Here is an 18,354-nt window from a genome sequence, read left to right on the forward strand (position 1 = left end):
TGGCGATGGCATTTTTCTTTCCTTTCTCCATTATCTCTTCCCATTCATTTCTCTTGTTACATATGCCTGGTTGTAGTTTATCAACTTTCCATCTTGCTTTTAATTGCATATACAAATACCAGTGGCATGAGATGTCTGAACTTTGTAACTCTTCCATTGTTTTGAATTCTATTGAGTCTTATATTACGTTAATTAAATCTGCGTATCTTAGCCATTTTTGCTTGGATATACCTTCCCTCCCAAAAAAGGCTTCGTGTGGAGAGCAGCTGTGAACAATTTGATTACATAGTCTCAATTTTAATTTGTCCCACACCTTCAACATTGATCTAATTATAATATGGTTTTTACATTCTCTATGGATTTTATCTTTATTGTAAAATAGGTACCCATGAAACCCGAATCTTAATCCATCTCCTTCTAAATTCAATATATACTCGTTTTCTAAGAGGATCCATTCTATTAACCACAGCAATATGGATGCAAAATAATAGATTTTCAAATTTGGGAGTCCCAGGACCCCCTACTTTTCTCATCACACATTATTTTCTTTCCGATTCTGGCCTTCTTTTTGTTCCAGACAAATTTCATTATATCGTTTTTCCACATATCCAAAGGTTTAAAAGAATGCAAGATCGGAATAGTTTGGAACTTAAACAAAATTTTTGGAAGCACATTCATTTGAATAACTGCTATCTTCCCCAAAAGAGATAACTGAATATTCCCCCATTTAACAAGGTCTTGTTTGATGTTCCTCCACGTTTCCTCATAGTTGTTATGGAATAAATCTGTATTCCTATTGGTTATCGTTATTCCTAGATATTTTACTTTTTTTGCTATTCTGAATCCCGAAAGTTCTTCCAAATTCTTAATAGCCGCATCGTCCATATTTTTCGTCAGCATATTGGTTTTGTCCTTGTTCACTTTGAGCCCCGAAGCTTTTTCAAATTCTTGTACAAGGTTAATTAACGCCTGAATACTGTTACAGGGGTTTTCCAGGATATAAACCACGTCGTTGGCGAATAACCTCATTTTATAGTCAGTTTTCTTAATTTTTAAACCTTGAATCTGTTCCTCCAGCCTAACTCTGTTGTTCAACATTTCCAATACAAATATAAACAACAATGGGGACAGAGGACAACCTTGTCTCGTTCCCCGTTTTATTTCGAATTCTTCAGATTTACTGTTATTTATTATTAACTTCGCCCTTTGTTCTTTATATATTACCTGAATCCATTTCTGGAATTGTGCCCCAACCTCCAGCTTTTCCAACATAATGAATAACGTTGTCCAGCTAATGTTGTCGAAGGCTTTCTCGAGGTCCATGAATATCAATGCTAGCTCCTTTTCACTGTGTTTTTCATAATATTCAATAGAATTCAAAATAATACGTATGTTATCTTTTAGATGTCTCTTTGGCAGAAATCCAGCTTGATCTTCATGGATCCATTCTGAAAGTACTTTTTTAAACCTTTCTGACAAGATTGTGGTGAACAGCTTATAATCCGTGTTCAGTAAGGATATCGGTCTGTAGTTTTTGACGTCTTTAGGATCTCTATTTTCTTTCAACAGAAGAGTGATGTTTGCTTGTTGCCAAGTCATGGGGTATTTTTGTTTTCCAATTGCATTCATTGTGGCCTTAAGTGGAAGCAGTAACTGATCTTCAAAATTACAGAGTCTTTTTATGCTACTCATCCCCTATGTTCTCTTTCATCCTCTGTTTAGCTGGAAGTATAATCATCATCACTGAAAGAATGGTGAAGGAGAGATGGAGAAAAATAGACTTTTGGTATCAGGTTGCAGCAACATGTCTGCAATAAACAATGCACTAATTTTATACTGATTTTATTCAATAAATAATATTGTAACCTGTACAACAGGCAGCAACGGCCCCACTGATGTTCATCCCTCTGCGGTATCACCTGGTGCAGTCCTCATCTCCCCGCACACTCAGCCCTAGTGATGCCCCGTTCATTCATAAGGATACAACATAAGCTCCCCATGAGCTTGCCTGTATAGAGAGATAACCTTTGGATGCCTACTCCAGTGCCATTTTAACATGACAGCTTTTGTATTCTCCTAGGCCTTTAAACAACATTATATGAGAAATGTTTTTTTGCTGCTTGTAATTCATTGGATCCAAGATCCATCAATGTGCAACTCCAAAAGTGGTGGGCAAAATGCATTCCCACAGAGCACATGCAGCCCTTAGGATTATTTTTGTGGTTCCCAGAATTAAAAAGGCAAAACCTCTCCATCATTTTTTTTCCAAAATATTTTTTTGCTCCAAAATGTACTTAAGGAGATGTTGAGGGCATTTACACCATGTTTGGAGGCTCCATAGGCCCTCTGAGATCTCAATAAAATGAAAAAAACATCCCCTCTATTGCTAACCTCCCCTCTCCAAATGTCACAAAGAGATGTGACAGACATTTTCACCACATTTTGGGAACACTCTGGGCCAGTATAGGCCAATGAAAGGCCTTTTTGAAATGGGACATGAGCAAGAGTGACTTCTGATCACATCCTGCTGTTAAAAAAGACCTCTCCTGTGCCTAAAATGGCCCAGGAAGACCCCAAATATGATGAAAAAGCTCACTCCCATGCCACCTGGAAAGTGGGGCAAAATATTTACATTAATTTTTAGGATGCTGGTGCAGAGGAGTGGTGTGTGGCCCTCCAAGGTCTCCTGGTGAGCAATGTGACCCCAGCCTTTCAGTTATCCAACTATTACAATGATGGAGCTATGTCACTGACAAGATACGGTGGGGCAGTGTGCAAAGGGAGCTGTCATGTTTCAAAGAGTACAGTGGTCAGACCCTGCTGGCTTCCCTTTAAATCAGACCTGCACAGTAGGTAGAGGCCAAAATGAAAACAAGTAAAACCTCTTCAGGCTGCATCTAGATTTTAATTAATTGATAATTAATTTAGTATTATTATTTAATATTATTAATAGTAATTCTGTTCTCCTCCTCCTGTCCTCGGGAGAAAACTGAGTGATGGCAGAGCCTTGCAGGGCAAGTGTTCGCTCCTCTTCTTCTTCCACTGCCCAGCCTTCTCCTTGGAGGAAAGCCCAGCAGCGGTGAAGCTTTCAGGAGTGAGCATTCACTCCTCTTCCTTCTCCACCACCTGATCTTCTCTTTGGCAGAAAGCTCAGTGGTGGAGGAGCCTTCAGGGGTAAATGTTCACCCTTCCTCTTCCTCCTCCAGCTGATCCCCACCACGGAAGAAGACTGAGCAACGGAGGAGCCTTGAAGTTGTTCCACATCCTTGTGGGCCACCCAAAATCCTTTGGTGGGCCGCATGTGGCCCCTGGGCCATATGTTGTGCAGGCCTGCCCTAAATCAAGCTGTGGTGGTGCCATTACTGCTGGCAGAGTATGCTTCCATATTTTTGTGCTGCTAGTGGCCTGTTACAGACTGCCCAAATAAAGCTGCTTCGGGTCTCTTTGGAGGTATGCTATTTAAATGATGCATGGGTACTAAGAGTCCAGAGGTCGCGCCAAAGCCACACTCCATTCCTAAGCACTGGAGTGCAGCTTTGGTGCAGCTTTTGGATTCTTAGGATGCATGCATCATTTAAATAGCATACCTCCAAAGAGACCCGAAGCAGCTTTATTTTGGCAGTCTGTAACAGGCCATAGGTTCCTAGAGATTGCAGTGGAATGGGGGGGGAAAAGGAAAAGAAGAAGGCCTGTACTGTGGACAACGATGGCCTGTTGTGCTGTATTCAAGTCTTGCTTTAATTACTACAGATAACAGATCTTACAATGAGAGTCACTTGAAAGAAATTTAGGCTAAGCCTTTAGGAATGTTTGGGTCTAAAGGCGTCTGTCTTACTCAAGGACTTGGGCCAGATGACCTCCAGGACTCACAGAGCACGTACTGTCTTGTAAAGAGCTTCTGACTCATCTGTCATTTTCCTCCTTTACAGCTCCCTATTCTGCATTTTTGGGGGCAGTGTAATATTTTCTTGAGTCTGAAGTTATCTTAGTAGGGTGAATGAGGCACACAAGGGTTCAGTGTCTGGCAAAACTGTTCTGTAAGTTGATAAACATCCATGAAAACACACACACATATACAAAAATGTAGAGTGAGGGGAGACAGGGACAGATGTTTCAACACTGGTTCTGATCCCTATTTAGTTTAAAGCTGTAAAACAGAGGTGTGCAACTGTGGAAGACTAGGAGATGCATTAGCCCCTAAAAGGCTGCAAATTCTTCACTGTACCTGTTCCTGCAGTGCCCCATAAATCCTTCTAGGGGACATGGAGGTATGTTTTGGACCTTTCTGGGCCTCTAGAGGGCATTTTTCATTCGTTTATTTTATTTATTTATTTTTGCAAAATTTCATTTTGACCCTTGGGCAGCCCAGGAGCTCCAAATGTGCAAGAGATACCAGCCATGCCCCTTAGAGATAATTTCTGGACATTTTGAAATAACTTCTTTGACCTCGAGGTGGCTGGAAGCTGAACAAATTGCTCATGTGACTCATGGGCCACACTTTGTCCATCCCTGTGCTAAGATGAGGAATTCCTAAAGGACTGGGGGGTTTCTTTTTCCTTTCCTGCTCCATATATATATATATATATACACATATATATATATTGAAAAAGCAGTTGACAGATTAACAGAACACTTATTAAATAAATCAACTGAAATTAACCAAGGAATAGTAAAAACAAAACAAAATAACGAAAAAGACCACAAAAAAGACCAAACTGATATTAGAATAGCAATGTTCAGAAAGTAAGGAGGTGGTGGTATAGATTTCTCTTGGTAGCAAGTTCTACGACAATGGGGCCAGTACCAGAAAGTCCTTCCTTCCAGTAGAGGCTAACCTAACCACCTGGTGAATTGAATACTGAGCAGACCTTGTCAGAACATTTAAAATGTCATGATAAGTGGCTTGTATTGGGACAGGTATCATGTGAAATACCCAAGACACAAACTATTTAGGGCTTTAAAGGTTAACAACCAAGATTTGAAATGGGCCTGGTAACCAATGGCCACTGCACATACTTCAGAATCAGAGGCATTTGTGATCATTTATCCAAAGTGTTTATATCCATTAACATGTTATTTGACTACTGAATATTTCAGAATATTTCAAAGAATATGCAAGGAAACAAACAAATAAATGTATTAAATGTGTTTGCTTCCAAAACCAAAACTGCATTATATATATGCATACAAGTCTCCATTCCTCTATGTTCCATAAAAAATAACCTAGCTCTGTTACTACAGTGTGGTAAGATTAACTTTGCTGGAATATATATCACATGGTGTGCTTATATATTTATTGTCTGTTTAGACATGTGCCACTACAGAAGATCTGGGATACATACCTTTAACAAAAGGCTTTACATCATTTCAGTTGCTCATTGCTTTTGTTTGATAATCAGTACTTAAGGTTGAAAATATTAACCTGGAGCCAGAACCAGAAAACAAAACACCAAAGTGCCTAGTCCAAGTCACCATTTGAACATGACAAGTCTTTACAGCTCCTTCCTGTTGAGCAGAATTGATGGCCAGCACAAAATGGCAAAATAATCCAGGAGCTTTGACTGCCCAGACCTGTAGTCCTGTTGATTTATGGCATGGAGGCTAGGGACTGAGCCATGGGTTCCTAATTTCAATTCAGCGGCTCCTGTCACAGATATTGACTGGAATCCTGTTGAGGACTAGCATCTTCATATGTGGACATGTACACAGGAATTAGTACTGGGCAGTTTTGTAATATCCACATCCAGTAATGGGCTGTTGTTTTACATTACTAGCTGACAAAGTAACCATTGCACAATAGAACCAATACACAATAGGACTGATGTACAACAGGATTGATGTACTCTGGTCCCAATGCACATTGCATAGGTCCCGATGTTCATCAGACACCAGTGCACATTAGACATTTTTGCTGGTGTCCTCTTACACATCTTCACAATTCATTAACAGGGTTTCTTAGCATCTCTTAGCTAAGTATACATAAAGAATGTAGCATAGATGATGATGATTATGGCTTCAGGTGCAATTGGTCCCTTCTGCTGCAGTTCAAATATGCCAGCAGTCACATCGGATCAGTGGCCATGATTCTCCTCCTCTCCCCCTCTTTCCTTTGCTATTCCTAAGCAGTCTTTCTTTTCTTTTCTTATTATTATAGCACATTGTCATAACTATTCATTTGAATTAAACATAAAAACAAAAAACAAAAAGCTGTATTGGGTAGGGCATAGGGCAGGGAAGCAGTTTTAAGGAGGCTGCGTGGAAAAGAGTATGCAGAACCATACATCACCAAAGCAGCATCTTTGTGCTATTACAGAGAAATGTGATATTTAATGTTTCCAAACTGGTATGTTTCTGCTTCCTTGTTGTTTGTTTGTTGTTGTGTGCCTTCAAGTTATTTCCGATGTATGGCGACCCTAAAGTGAACCTATCATGGAGTTTTCTTGGCAGGTTTTGTTCAGAAGAGGCTTGCCATTGCCTTCCCCAGAGGCTAAGAGCATGTAACTAGCACAAGGTCACCCAAAGGTTTTCATTACACTAACACAATTGCAGAAACACAGAAGGCTGGTTGATAAAGTCCTAGGTTAAGTGGGGCAATTTTAAGTCCAAAAGATACGGGAGTGTATTACACTCTATTTTGAGCACTGCCTTTGGCACAGTGTAGATATATTCATTAACAGGTCCCACTATTAATATATTTGATTAGCAAGCCCTGACAAAGTGTGCCAATTAACAAAAACTCTGTAATCTTCTAGTGGAAGATTTCTTGCCACTGCAGTAATTAAGAAGATACACATTGCTAGCTTAGTTATACGGCAGTGATGTAATGCTATGGATGCTAGATTTAGTATCATTTCAAAATGATACAAGATTTCTGGGAAGTCATTAGAAAGATAAGTGAAGAGGTGCTAATATGTGCAGCATGGGTAGTGCCATTAAATGATTTGTGAAACTGTGCTTTAGAAAAGAAAAAAACACACAATTGGTTGCCAAGCTTAAAGCATGTTGTAGAATGCTTATTGCAAAAGGTGGAAACATAGAATCATAGAATCATAGAATCGTAGAGTTGGAAGAGACCACTAGGGCCATCCAGTCCAACCCGCTGCCATGCAGGAAATCCAAATCAAAGCATCCCTGACAGATGGCCATCCAGCCTCTGTTTAAAGACCTCCAAGGAAGGAGACTCTATCACCTTCCGAGGAAGTGCATTCCACTGTCGAACAGCCCTTACTGTCAGGAAGTTCCTCCTAATGTTCAGGTGGAATCTCTTTTCCTGTAGCTTGCATCCATTGTTCCAGGTCCTGTTCTCTGGAGCAGCAGAAAACAAGCTTGCTCCTTCTTCAATATGACATCCTTTCAAATATTTAAACAGGGCTATCATATCACCTCTTAACCTTCTTTTCTCCAGGCTAAACATCCCCAGCCCAACATGATAGCATTCTCTTGAAAAATTGAATAGAAATGAGTAAGAACAGATATTACTAGGATATGGTTGGGCAGTGATGGATCTATGATTGATTTAGTTAACAATTGGGCGAATGTGCATGGTTTTAGAAGAGAAATAAACCTAGAGAAAATACATGGAAACCATATTGACAGCATTGTAAAGAGAAATTGGGATTAAAAGAACACATCAAAAATCTGTTTAGGGTTGGGATTATATCATTATAATGTGTCCCAATCCTTTTTAAAAATAAAATAAAAGAATATTTCAGATTATAAATGTCAGGAATCAGTGGGTAAGAATCAATTGTGTTCTTCATGCATGACAACAAAGTGGGAGGAAACAAGCAAGCACAAGTGAATTACTGTGCTTCTGAATCTGCTGTGAATACACAGAAAGGAACTTGTGCGGGCAAGACTCTCGCAAGCTGTTTTGTTTTGAATCTGGAATTTACCTTCTGCAAGGTTTTTTTTGTTTTGTTTTTTTTGCAGGAAGTGGAGCAACAGGAAGTGAACTGAATTGCACTTCTTTTGGCCTCACTTTTGATTAAAGATGCAAAACTGTCTCTAAATTATGGTTTCTCATTAGAAAGCTGAAGCTGCTTTCAGGAATTTATGGAGCAAAGTGAATTCCAGAATTCTTTGGGAGAATGAGGCTCATGGTACTTAAGCTGCATCTGCACTCCAGAAATAATCCAGTTTGACACCACTTTAAATGCCCTGGCTCAGTGCTATGGAATTCTGGGAAATGTAGCCTTTTCTACCAGAGAGCTCTGGTGCTGCAATATACTACAATTCCCAGGATTCCACAGCATTGCCAACTGGGACAGTTAACAAAATATATTAAAGCACAACATTTTCCCAGTTTCCAGAAAATAGAAGATAATGGATTCTAATTCATCAGATGAAGTAGTAATCTTATGCCAGTACTTCTTATTCAGCAGATTCTGGAGGCCAAACAATTTTTACATAACGTGGGAAATGTACAATTTTATCCTCTGTCTGGAGTGACAACAGAAAGGTGGGGGTACAAATGTACGAATAAATAGATTGTTCCAATAAATACCTGTACCTTTGACTGAAGCTACAGGAGGAAGGGATGATGAAAACACTTCCCCATAACATTGATTAATAACATTAATTACTTAATCAATTTATATTTGTTTTAAGTTGCCTTAAGTCCTTTATTGTTGTTGTGTGCTTTCAAGTTGTTTCCGACTAATGGTAACGCTAAGGTGAACATGGGGTTTTCCTGGCGAATTTCTTCAGAGGAGGTTTGCCTTTGCCATCCTCTGACGCTGAGAGACTGTGACTTGCTCAGGGTCACCCAATGGGTTTCATAGCCAAGCTGGGATTCAAACCGTCATAGTCCAGTGCTCAAATGACTACACTATACTGGCTCTCTGCCTTGAGTCCCAATATCTGAGAAAAGGTGAAATATGAATGAATGACACCATTTTCCCTAATATAAATAAGCATCCTTGAGGCTAGTGTTGGGGCATGGTGGGGAGAACTAAACATATATTACTTTACCTTACCTCATACCAGGGTTCACTGAAGCATTAAGGAGGAAATTGTTATTATACACACACACGCGCACACACACACATTTTATATATAGCAAATGTGATAACTTCAACATTCTAAAAAATCTGGGTGAATTCTCTGAATGTTTGTACTAATTCTCTTGTTAATGCACAGCAGGGTTCTGGTTATGTGCACTGTGACTGGAGTTAATTCAGAAACATGGGTATTGATCTGGAAGAAAGGCATTTGGCAAAAATATTGTTAACACTTAATTACTCTTGAACTGCCTCTTTTTCTTTCTTTCTTTCTTTCTTTCTTTCTTTCTTTCTTTCTTTTTGGTCAGTAGATTAGGGATTTTCATATTTTCCAGACACCTTTGAGTGATTCCACTACATCTATTCAAGGGCTGCAGAAATTCTGTGTGAATGGGTAATTTTCTCTGAAGCCACATCAGAAGAGCAAAATCAAGCTATACATGGTTCCTACTCAGCACACAAAATTTCCACTCCTCCAAATCCTCCCACAGCAAAGTAATGACAACTCTTTCGTTCTTGCTGTTGTTGTCTAAAGCAAGGCTGGTCAGGAAATAATGAGTGATGCAGTCCTGTGGTATACTATTGACATGTTCTCTGTAATCTTTCTTTATGATTCAACCACAGAAACTGAAAAGGCAATCGGCAACCTACAGAGCAGACAAAATCTACCCGACAGCTACATCTGAGAGCCCAGAAAATGTCAGCAAGAATCGATATAAGGACATCTTGCCATGTAAGCCAAGAATTAAAAAATTTATCACAATGTTATGCCATTCCATACAATGTATCAACATGATGATGTGCACTGGGAATATCGGCCCTATGCTTGTTTCATATAATATAAGAAACTTGGATTCTAAGATAACTTAAGGCAATTCATTAAAGGACACTTTCCTAACTTCCTCTTACATAGATCCTCTTGGGGACAATCATGTCCCAAGATCACCTTGGCCAATGTGACATATGATGTAGGAGACTGTGTGTGTGAGGACAGGACAGAGGTGTGTGTGTGTGTGTGTGTGTGTGTGTGTAAGTAAGAGTGAGTGAGTGAGTGAGTGATATTACTATCTCCCAGCTGATTCCATGCTTCATTCAAGTTGGCCACCTGAACTTCCAGAAAGGTTTTGTAGGCTGCACAGGGAGGAAGAAAGGGTAAGGAATGCTCCTCTGGTGAACTTTCTTAAGTTTATTAAAGAATTCAAGACACGTGCATGAGCTACATGCACATACACACAAACACACACAGTAGGTGGACAAATAAGCAAATCTATGAGCCTTCTTCAACTGGCATCTGCCTGCTCACACAAATTTGATGCATGCTTTATGATATAGCTTTCATAGGTTGTTGACAAGATTTATTCAGGGGAGGTTTGCCTTTGCCTTCCTCTTAGGCTGACAAAGTGTGGCTTGCCCAAAGGCATCCAGTGAGTTTCCATGGTCAAGTGGGGATTTGAACCCTGTTCTCCCAGAGTCCTAGTCCTACACCACACTGGCTCTCTATTTTTTGTATGTATTGATTACATTATATCCCACCATTGCTGCTGTGAGCATAAAACAGCATAAATGGATCTGCTCTACCCCACTGAGGTAAACTTTGCTGGGTAGAGAAGTAAGACACCCAAGGTCATCCAGTGTAGCTCATTATACACCTACTTGATAGGTGGATGCACAATTGTGATGTGAAGGACAGTACATTTGAAAAGAGCCATCCTTGTGCATTCTCTTTTTCAATAATATTTATGTGGATGATGGTACATTAGAAGGGGAGGGCTACCTCTATGTTGCTAGCAGACTAGTTAGTTTCATTTATTTATTTATGTATTTAATGTATGAGAGCTAGCATGGTGTAGTGGTTAGAGCACTGGACTAAGATTCTGGAGACAAATGTTCAAATCCTGTCCCAGCCATGAAAACTCATTGGGCTCAGCCTCAGAGGATGGCAATGGCAAATCCCTTCTTGCCCAGAAAATCCTGTGATAGGTTCACCTTCGGGTCACCATAAGTCAGAAATTATTTGAAAGCGTACAACTACAACAATTTAATGTATATCCTGTCTTTATTTTGATACAGGAAGCAAGGCCTGAATGGATGAGTGAACGTACTATGTGTGTGTGTTAATGATGGAAGGAGTCTGTGCATATTAATGCTTATACAGAAACTGAAGGGGATGCCAGCCCTTTAAAAAGTTACCTTTTTCTTAATGGCAGTACTAAAACGTATATTTCCATACAAGTGTTTGGAATGCCTATTATGTTGGGCTTGTCTTGGGCAATAACACTGAAGGTTAACCTCAGACAACATCTCTCACAATGAATCTTAATTTGAATTGGCTGTTCTAGGATACTTTATCAGTTGATAGTCTTTACTTTTTCTCTATTGCATCTTTCAGATGATCACAGCAGAGTGAAGCTCTCCCTTATCACATCAGATAAAGATTCTCATTATATCAATGCCAGTTTCATCAAGGTAAGGCATCATGGATATAATGTTCTCTTGGCTGTAGCACATAGTTCCCATCAACTTCAATTTTTGCTTGTGGAAAATAGAAGCGCAAGCTATGAATCTTCTAGGCTATAGTGTGACCATAGCCCCGTCTGTGCCAGGACCTAAAGGGTATAATGGGAAAAGTATTTCTCTGAACAAAGAACTCCATGGTGTGATGGGTTAATAAACAGATCATAAAATCAAAGAATCATAGAGTTGGAATGGACTATAAGGTCATATAGTAAAAAGTCTTCTGTATTGCAAACAGTAAAATATTACAGAAAAACCATAGGTATTAGCAGAAAGATATGTGCAGATAAATGCCATCATCCACAAACATTGGCATAACATTAACAGTGTCCTGCCCCAAAACTTCATGGGCTTCAGCTTAATTTGTTTACTAATTAAACATACCAGTCCCCTCTTTCATATCAACCTCATTTACCCAGCCCCCTATATTGTTCTGGTCTCATCTCTACTTTCTATTTCCCACCAGCAGACTCTAAGAAAATTCCTCCCACACACATCCACTCATTCCTGCACCAGGCAACAAACATCCCTTTGAACCACCACCAATTATTTCCACTAGTACTATGCTTCTGTTCATTCTTATCATATCCCAATATACAGTGGGCCCTTTGTATATGTGGGGGATCCGTTCTACCCTCCCCCTGCATATGGGAAAAAACCATGGGACCTCATGTCCCATTGATTTCAATGGCAGTGCACTCCTCTGTGCGCCACTGCACGTGCGCCATTTTATCCCCTTGGACTTGCCGTCCATGTGAGCTCAAGTCCAGGTATGGCAAGCCCACGTATGGCACAGGCGGACTGTACTCTAACATTGATATAATTCTTCTACATATCTAGAACACTAGATAATAACTTTTTAAAGAGGAAGGTGAAGGGCTCCTCCTTTGCTGGAGGTTTTCAACAGAGATTGGGTGATCATCTATGAAGGTGGGTTTCCTACACCTTCAAAGGTTAGTGTCAGAATCTGACATATTCTGACATAAAATGGTTATTGTTGTAATACCATTTTATGTCAGAATATGTCAGATTCTGACACTAACCTTTGAAGGTGTAGGAAACCCACCCTCATAGATGATCACTCAATCTCTGTTGAAAACCTCCAGCAAAGGAGGAGCCCATCACCTTCCTCTTTAAAAAGTTATTTTGGGGAATATATTAGGCTAGGATCTGTTGACTGGCAAAGATTAGAATGGTCCCAATGGTGCACCTCTACAAGTGGAGAGGAAGAAAATTTTAAAACATTCCTAGGAGTTGAGGGGTGAAAGAATGGGCAAAACTACTGTCCCCACCTTTAACCTTGGTCAGCTGGCTTTGGAAGTAGTGGGCACTTTGCCATTCTGCTCCTTCACCCCATTGATGATTGTCCTGTACGTCTTATTTTCCCCCTCTCTTCTCATGGTAGAACTACTCTAGGCAAGTGTTCTCTTCTTTCAGTTCTCCTCATTTAACAGCACCATGAGGTCAGACAACCTCCTCCTCCAATAATCTTCTGAACTGAACAAATATGACATCAAGCAAAATACCACAGAGTGGACTGGACCTGGATGCTTTTTAAGGAGTGGTGGAAGCTTAACTTTCTCCCCTTTCTCTTTTTTAGGGTGTGTACGAGCCAAAGACCTACATAGCTACCCAAGGTCCTCTTTCCACAACTGTTGTGGACTTCTGGAGGATGATCTGGGAGTATAAAGTCTTGGTAAGGTGCAAATGATTACTAATGTTTATTCTTTCCATTTTTACATTAAAACAATTGCCACTTGCTGAATAACATCTATATTTATCCAGTCAGCTCCTCATGGTAGCAGGCTCTTTCTATCAGCTACAGGCTTTTTTGTGGCTTTTCAGCAAGTTTATTATACGAGTGTAGCTATGGCCTGTTACAGACTGCCAAAATAAAGCTGCTTCGGGTCTCTTTGGAGGCATGCTATTTAAATGATGCATGGGTCCTAAGAGTCTGGAGGTCGCGCCAAAGCCACACTCCATTCCTAAGCACTGGAGTGCAGCTTTGGTGCAGCTTCCGGATTCTTAGGGTGCATGCATCATTTAAATAGCATACCTCCAAAGAGACCCAAAGCAGCTTTATTTTGGCAGTCTGTAACAGGCCTCAGTGTGCAAAAGAGAATGAGAGAAAGTGCAAGAACTTTAGACCACTGCTTCTTAATCTCTAGCCACCCAGACACTGAGAATTTCAGTTCCAGAGACCTTGACCATTGGTGGCTTCTGGGACCTGAAGACTAAAGGAACTAGAAGATCAAGAGTTGAGAACAGGTGCTTCAGACTGTCAGAGCTGATCTCACAAACACAACATGTATGGTACCCTGCCTTTTTAAATGGAAAGTAGGGAGACTTCCCTGTAACAGACAGGAGGCCAAGGGAGCCGACCCAGTGAACCTGAGTCTTTTGCCTTCACTGGTAAATAAGAACCTAGCTACATAATGCCAGAACTATACCAGTTTATTCACTCAGCCTGAGTCAAGGGAAGTCAAATCTACATTCAACTAAATGTTACAACTCAAAAAGGAAAATTAAGCAAATGTTTCCTGGTTATTGTTTTGTTCTCAGGATCTGAGATATCCAGCTATATAGAGAAGATGTTTATCCAGAAATCTAAATCCTCCTACCCCACAAAACTTTTCTCCATATGACAGTTCTGGCCAATGGCCTTTTAAACTATTGACCTGATCAGAAATCTGATGTTTTTCCTTGTACTCAAAATGCTCTTTTCTATCTCTCCAGATTGTAGTAATGGCCTGCATGGAATTTGAAATGGGGAAAGTAAGTATTATACCCAAGATGGTATAGCATCTGCATCATGGAAAAATCTGGTTCTTCTCAGGCATTGGCCAAAAGTCTGTATGATTCAGCATAGCACACTAGTTTCACACACAGAACTAGGCCACAGCTGGTCATTAACTGCCCCAGGACTTAATGTAGAGCTGTTGTAAAGCGCCCCCCCCCCCGCCACATCCATTCCCTACCTGGTGGAGAGTAGCCAGATGTGAAGTGACTATATCATCCATTGAGGTCCTTTAGCATCCTCTGGGGGTCTTACAGAATGATGTAATCATGTTGTGTCTTGCAATGATTTCCAAAGTGGACAGTACTGGGGGCAATGGAAAGATTCAGGAGGGCAGTGAGGAAAAAGGGGACAGCAGGGGGATAGTGAGGAAAAAGAGTTAAATATTGGGATGCAAGAAAGACAAAGGGAGCCTTTAGCACTATTTTGGGGATGAAGAATTAGAGCACATGGCAGTGGGGGGGGGGGGAGCAGAGGAAAGCAGCAGCAAAAATGATCTTTCACATTTGGGATCCTACTTAAGCTTTGTGAGCTTTGCAAGGACATTTCTGGCAGATTGGAGCTGCATTGATGCTCCTGCTTTCTTTTGGCATACAGATTGAGAGAAGAGGTAGCAGAAGAAACAATGTTGGTGAAGGGAGGATTACTTGAAGCTATGTGGGAAAGACATGTCTCAGGGAAACAGGTAGCCAGGGTCGATTCTTTTGAAAGTCTTTTGCCTCTCTCAGATTGAGGGGAGTCCTTTTTTGTTGGGGAGAAAACAGGGATGCCAGCTGTGCCCCTCTGAACCTTGGCAGAGAAGGATTGAGAGTCCTTCCTCACCAAGGAGAATCCTTTGCACCTGTTCACCTTAGGAGGAGCAACCAAGAAGCCTCTCATTCACTCCAGCCTTTGCAGCAAGGCTGGTACAGTTGAGAGGCTTCACAGTCACTGCTTTACCGGCAGCTCAGTTGCTGCTCCCTTTGCACCTGGTCACTCTGACAGCAGCAACTAGACTTTCTTTTGCTCAGTGCAGGTGACAGGGAGGAGCAGCCCTGGGCTGCTGCCAGTAGCGTTAGTAAGTGGGCATGGGCTGCCTTGGGTGGCACCACCGAAGGGGGGTGACACCTGGTGAGTTCCCCCACCTCCCTACCACACACCATGGTGCGCAGCAGGCAGGGGAAAGGCCCGGCGCCCTCTGTCCCTGCCCTGCAAGGATTGACGTTCAAGCTGTGTGGAGCAGGGGTGGGAACCCCAGGCCCCCTTCCCTCTCTGCCATGTGCAGCTTTACTCCAAAGTAAAGATGTGTGGGTCAGGGAGGGAGGGGCTTCTTTTGGCTGCACCCCTAAAGCTGCACCCAAAGGCCCTCCCCACACACCCTGGTGTTGGATGCCGCTGGCTGCTGCCACCAATGTATTCGTAGGTGAGAAACTGAGGTAGAGGAGGAGATAGTGGCAGCTGGGCACAGTTGAGGTACATGCCACTGGCTGCCGGCTGCACAAACGGTAGACCTAATATCAAAAAATAGGAGTTGGGGGCACTAGAGCTGTCACCCTAAAAGAAAGAGGGTAGTAGCCTGAAAAAGTGTGAGGACCACTTGCCTACAGGAACATAGCCATAACCTCTCCAAGCTCCTCCAGGCATTGAATGGCTGGGAGGAGCTGCAGCAACTCTATGGTAAGTCCAGGGTGTGAACTTTGATCTGTGTGGAGGAAGGAAATAGCAACTTTGGCAATGGAAAAAAAAAACAAAAACCATAAACAAGTATGACGTTGACTTAAATCTGAGTATTGCAGCCATTGTTAACCACTGGCTATCCCTAGGGTTTGCAAGTAAATAAGTAACGGGGTTGGCTATAATGACTGTTATATATTTTAACTGTTTGTCTCTGAGAGCAGCCATTCTTCTTTTGAGTCTCAATTGTGTGTGTGAGGCTCCCTGTGAGTGGAAATTAGTTGTTGTGCTGGGGGAAGATATGAAAGTTTGACAGGACAGGAAGACAGATAACCACAGCCTCTGTCTACATTTTTCCAACAGAAAAAATGTGAGCGATACTGGGTGGATGCAGATGAGTCCCCTCTCCAGTTAGGTCCCTTTACTCTTTTTTGTGTAAGTATATTTTCCTCGCTCCCATTTAATTCATTGTCTGTGTTCTGCTTGATGGAAATAATTGCTGTCCAAATGTCATACCAGGTTTTTTTTTCTATAGGAGGCTGAAGAAAAAAGAAGTGACTATGTGATTCGTATTCTGAAAGCCAAACTGAATGACAGTGTAAGTGCAGGACAGCCCAGCAAATGGGAACATACAGTGAGTTTGCTAGGGGCAGTCCATGCAAAAAATGTGAATCACAAACACAATGAGAGTAAATTTTGTTGCTGTCATTGACAAACACATTTCTATGAATTATTTTGTGGTTTCAGTCCAGCATTTTCTTAAAATAGTATGTAGGATTGTTTGGAGCTTGGGTAGAATAGAGGAGAATACATTATAATTCTAAGATCTTATACGCTAGCAGGAGCTATAACAATTTCATTTATACCAGCAGAATCTTTGCTTCGAAGACCTCAGGCTACAATCCTCCACTGCTTTACCAGATACAGTGTTAGCTGGTGGCTCCAATCTCTGTGAGATGGTGAATTCCTATTGAGTTGTAGACTGAGTATTAAAAGAGTTATACAAGCTACTGAACACTATTGCCCAAACAGATTCAGCACCCTAGATAGCGCTTTTAAAATTTGGACTAAAGTCTAGTGTGATTCCACTGGAACAAATGGCATTGAAACGAGCAGCATCTAGTCCAAGTGAACAGCTGGTATTGACCAGAAATTTTATTTATTTTATTAATTTATATAACATTTTTTTCTGTCCAAGGTGTAATTGAAGGCAGAATTCCATGCCTGAGCCTGTCTGAATGCAAAGGGGTGCATCTGGTGCATAAATATACTCTTAATCAGTATAAAGGTGAATGAAGATGCTGGTTTAGAAAGCAGAGACTACCATGATGTAAACATCTGTGCTGAATCATAAGCTCTAGGTAGAGGATGAGTCTTTATAGATGTGCAGAAAGTTTGACAAATCTTAACATTCTACACACAACTGGCTGCATGTTTATATTGTTGTGTACCTCTAAGTCATTTTTGACTTATGACGAACCTAAGGTGAACCTATCATAAGATGTTTTTGGCATGTTTCTTCAGAGGGAGTTTGCCATTGCCATATTCTGAACATGTACATACATTCTGTATATATACTTACTATAATTAGTTAAACACCCACTATCTTCCTCATTCTCAAATAATTCAGGACCACATTTATTAATGCAATTAGTTTTGCAGTGGAGCCAGAGCTCTTGAAAGCAAAGCATGATGATGACTTGCTCCTAATGGGAAAAACTGCTAGAATTGTTTTGATCACATGGATCAACACATGTGCCAGTGTTTTGGGATTCTCCTTAAGAGCATGGCTGATGTAATGAACACATGTGCTTTAAAATTTACTACTGCACCGCTGAGAATAATTGTTAATGCCTCTTTCTTTTTGCCTTTTGTAGGAAACCAGGACTGTCTATCATTTCCATTATAAACATTGGCCAGATCATGATGTGCCCTCCTCAATTGATCCAATTCTTCAGCTTATAGAGGAGATGCATTGCTACCAAGTACAGAGTGATGCACCTATCTGTGTGCACTGCAGGTGAGGCTGTTTAGCAATGTTTACCATCTTTCTTGAATTCCAACAGTACAGATATACCCTGCTATGCTTTTATAGCTCACAGAAAATACACAGGCCTAAAGTGATCCTTTAGTTCACTGTGTTCACCCAGACCTTTATCTTTGCATTTTTAAAAATGTTCACTCTGTACTGATCCCATGTCTTGATTCTCTTCCATGCCTCTTGGTTGCATTCTGTTGTCAGACTTCTGTTGTGCATTTGCTCCAGCATTGACACAGTAGAGAATGCTAGCTATGCCTAGCAGTGCCGTGAGACACTTATATTGGCTTAATTCTGTACCCTATAAGTTCAGAAACCTCTAAGAATGAAAGATATCAGAATGCTCTCTT

The 18,354-nt window shown here is 40.9% G+C and overlaps 1 protein-coding gene across 1 annotated transcript in view; it reads left to right on the plus strand.

Annotated features, from left to right (window-relative positions):
* Positions 1 to 18,354, plus strand: part of PTPN22 (protein tyrosine phosphatase non-receptor type 22) — a 51,457-nt gene that overhangs the window by 5,852 nt on the left and 27,251 nt on the right. Inside the window, exons 2-8 of the mRNA XM_089518566.1 lie at positions 9,627 to 9,735; positions 11,392 to 11,468; positions 13,117 to 13,212; positions 14,253 to 14,291; positions 16,330 to 16,401; positions 16,502 to 16,564; positions 17,844 to 17,986. Coding sequence (XP_089374692.1) covers positions 9,627 to 9,735; positions 11,392 to 11,468; positions 13,117 to 13,212; positions 14,253 to 14,291; positions 16,330 to 16,401; positions 16,502 to 16,564; positions 17,844 to 17,986 — 599 coding nt within the window. The remainder of the gene's footprint in view (positions 1 to 9,626; positions 9,736 to 11,391; positions 11,469 to 13,116; positions 13,213 to 14,252; positions 14,292 to 16,329; positions 16,402 to 16,501; positions 16,565 to 17,843; positions 17,987 to 18,354) is intronic.

Source organism: Sceloporus occidentalis, unplaced genomic scaffold (genome assembly GCF_023333645.1).
Source record: "Sceloporus occidentalis isolate IW3139 unplaced genomic scaffold, rSceOcc1.0.p SCAF_3, whole genome shotgun sequence".
In the NCBI taxonomy this organism is placed as follows: Eukaryota; Metazoa; Chordata; class Lepidosauria; order Squamata; family Phrynosomatidae; genus Sceloporus; species Sceloporus occidentalis.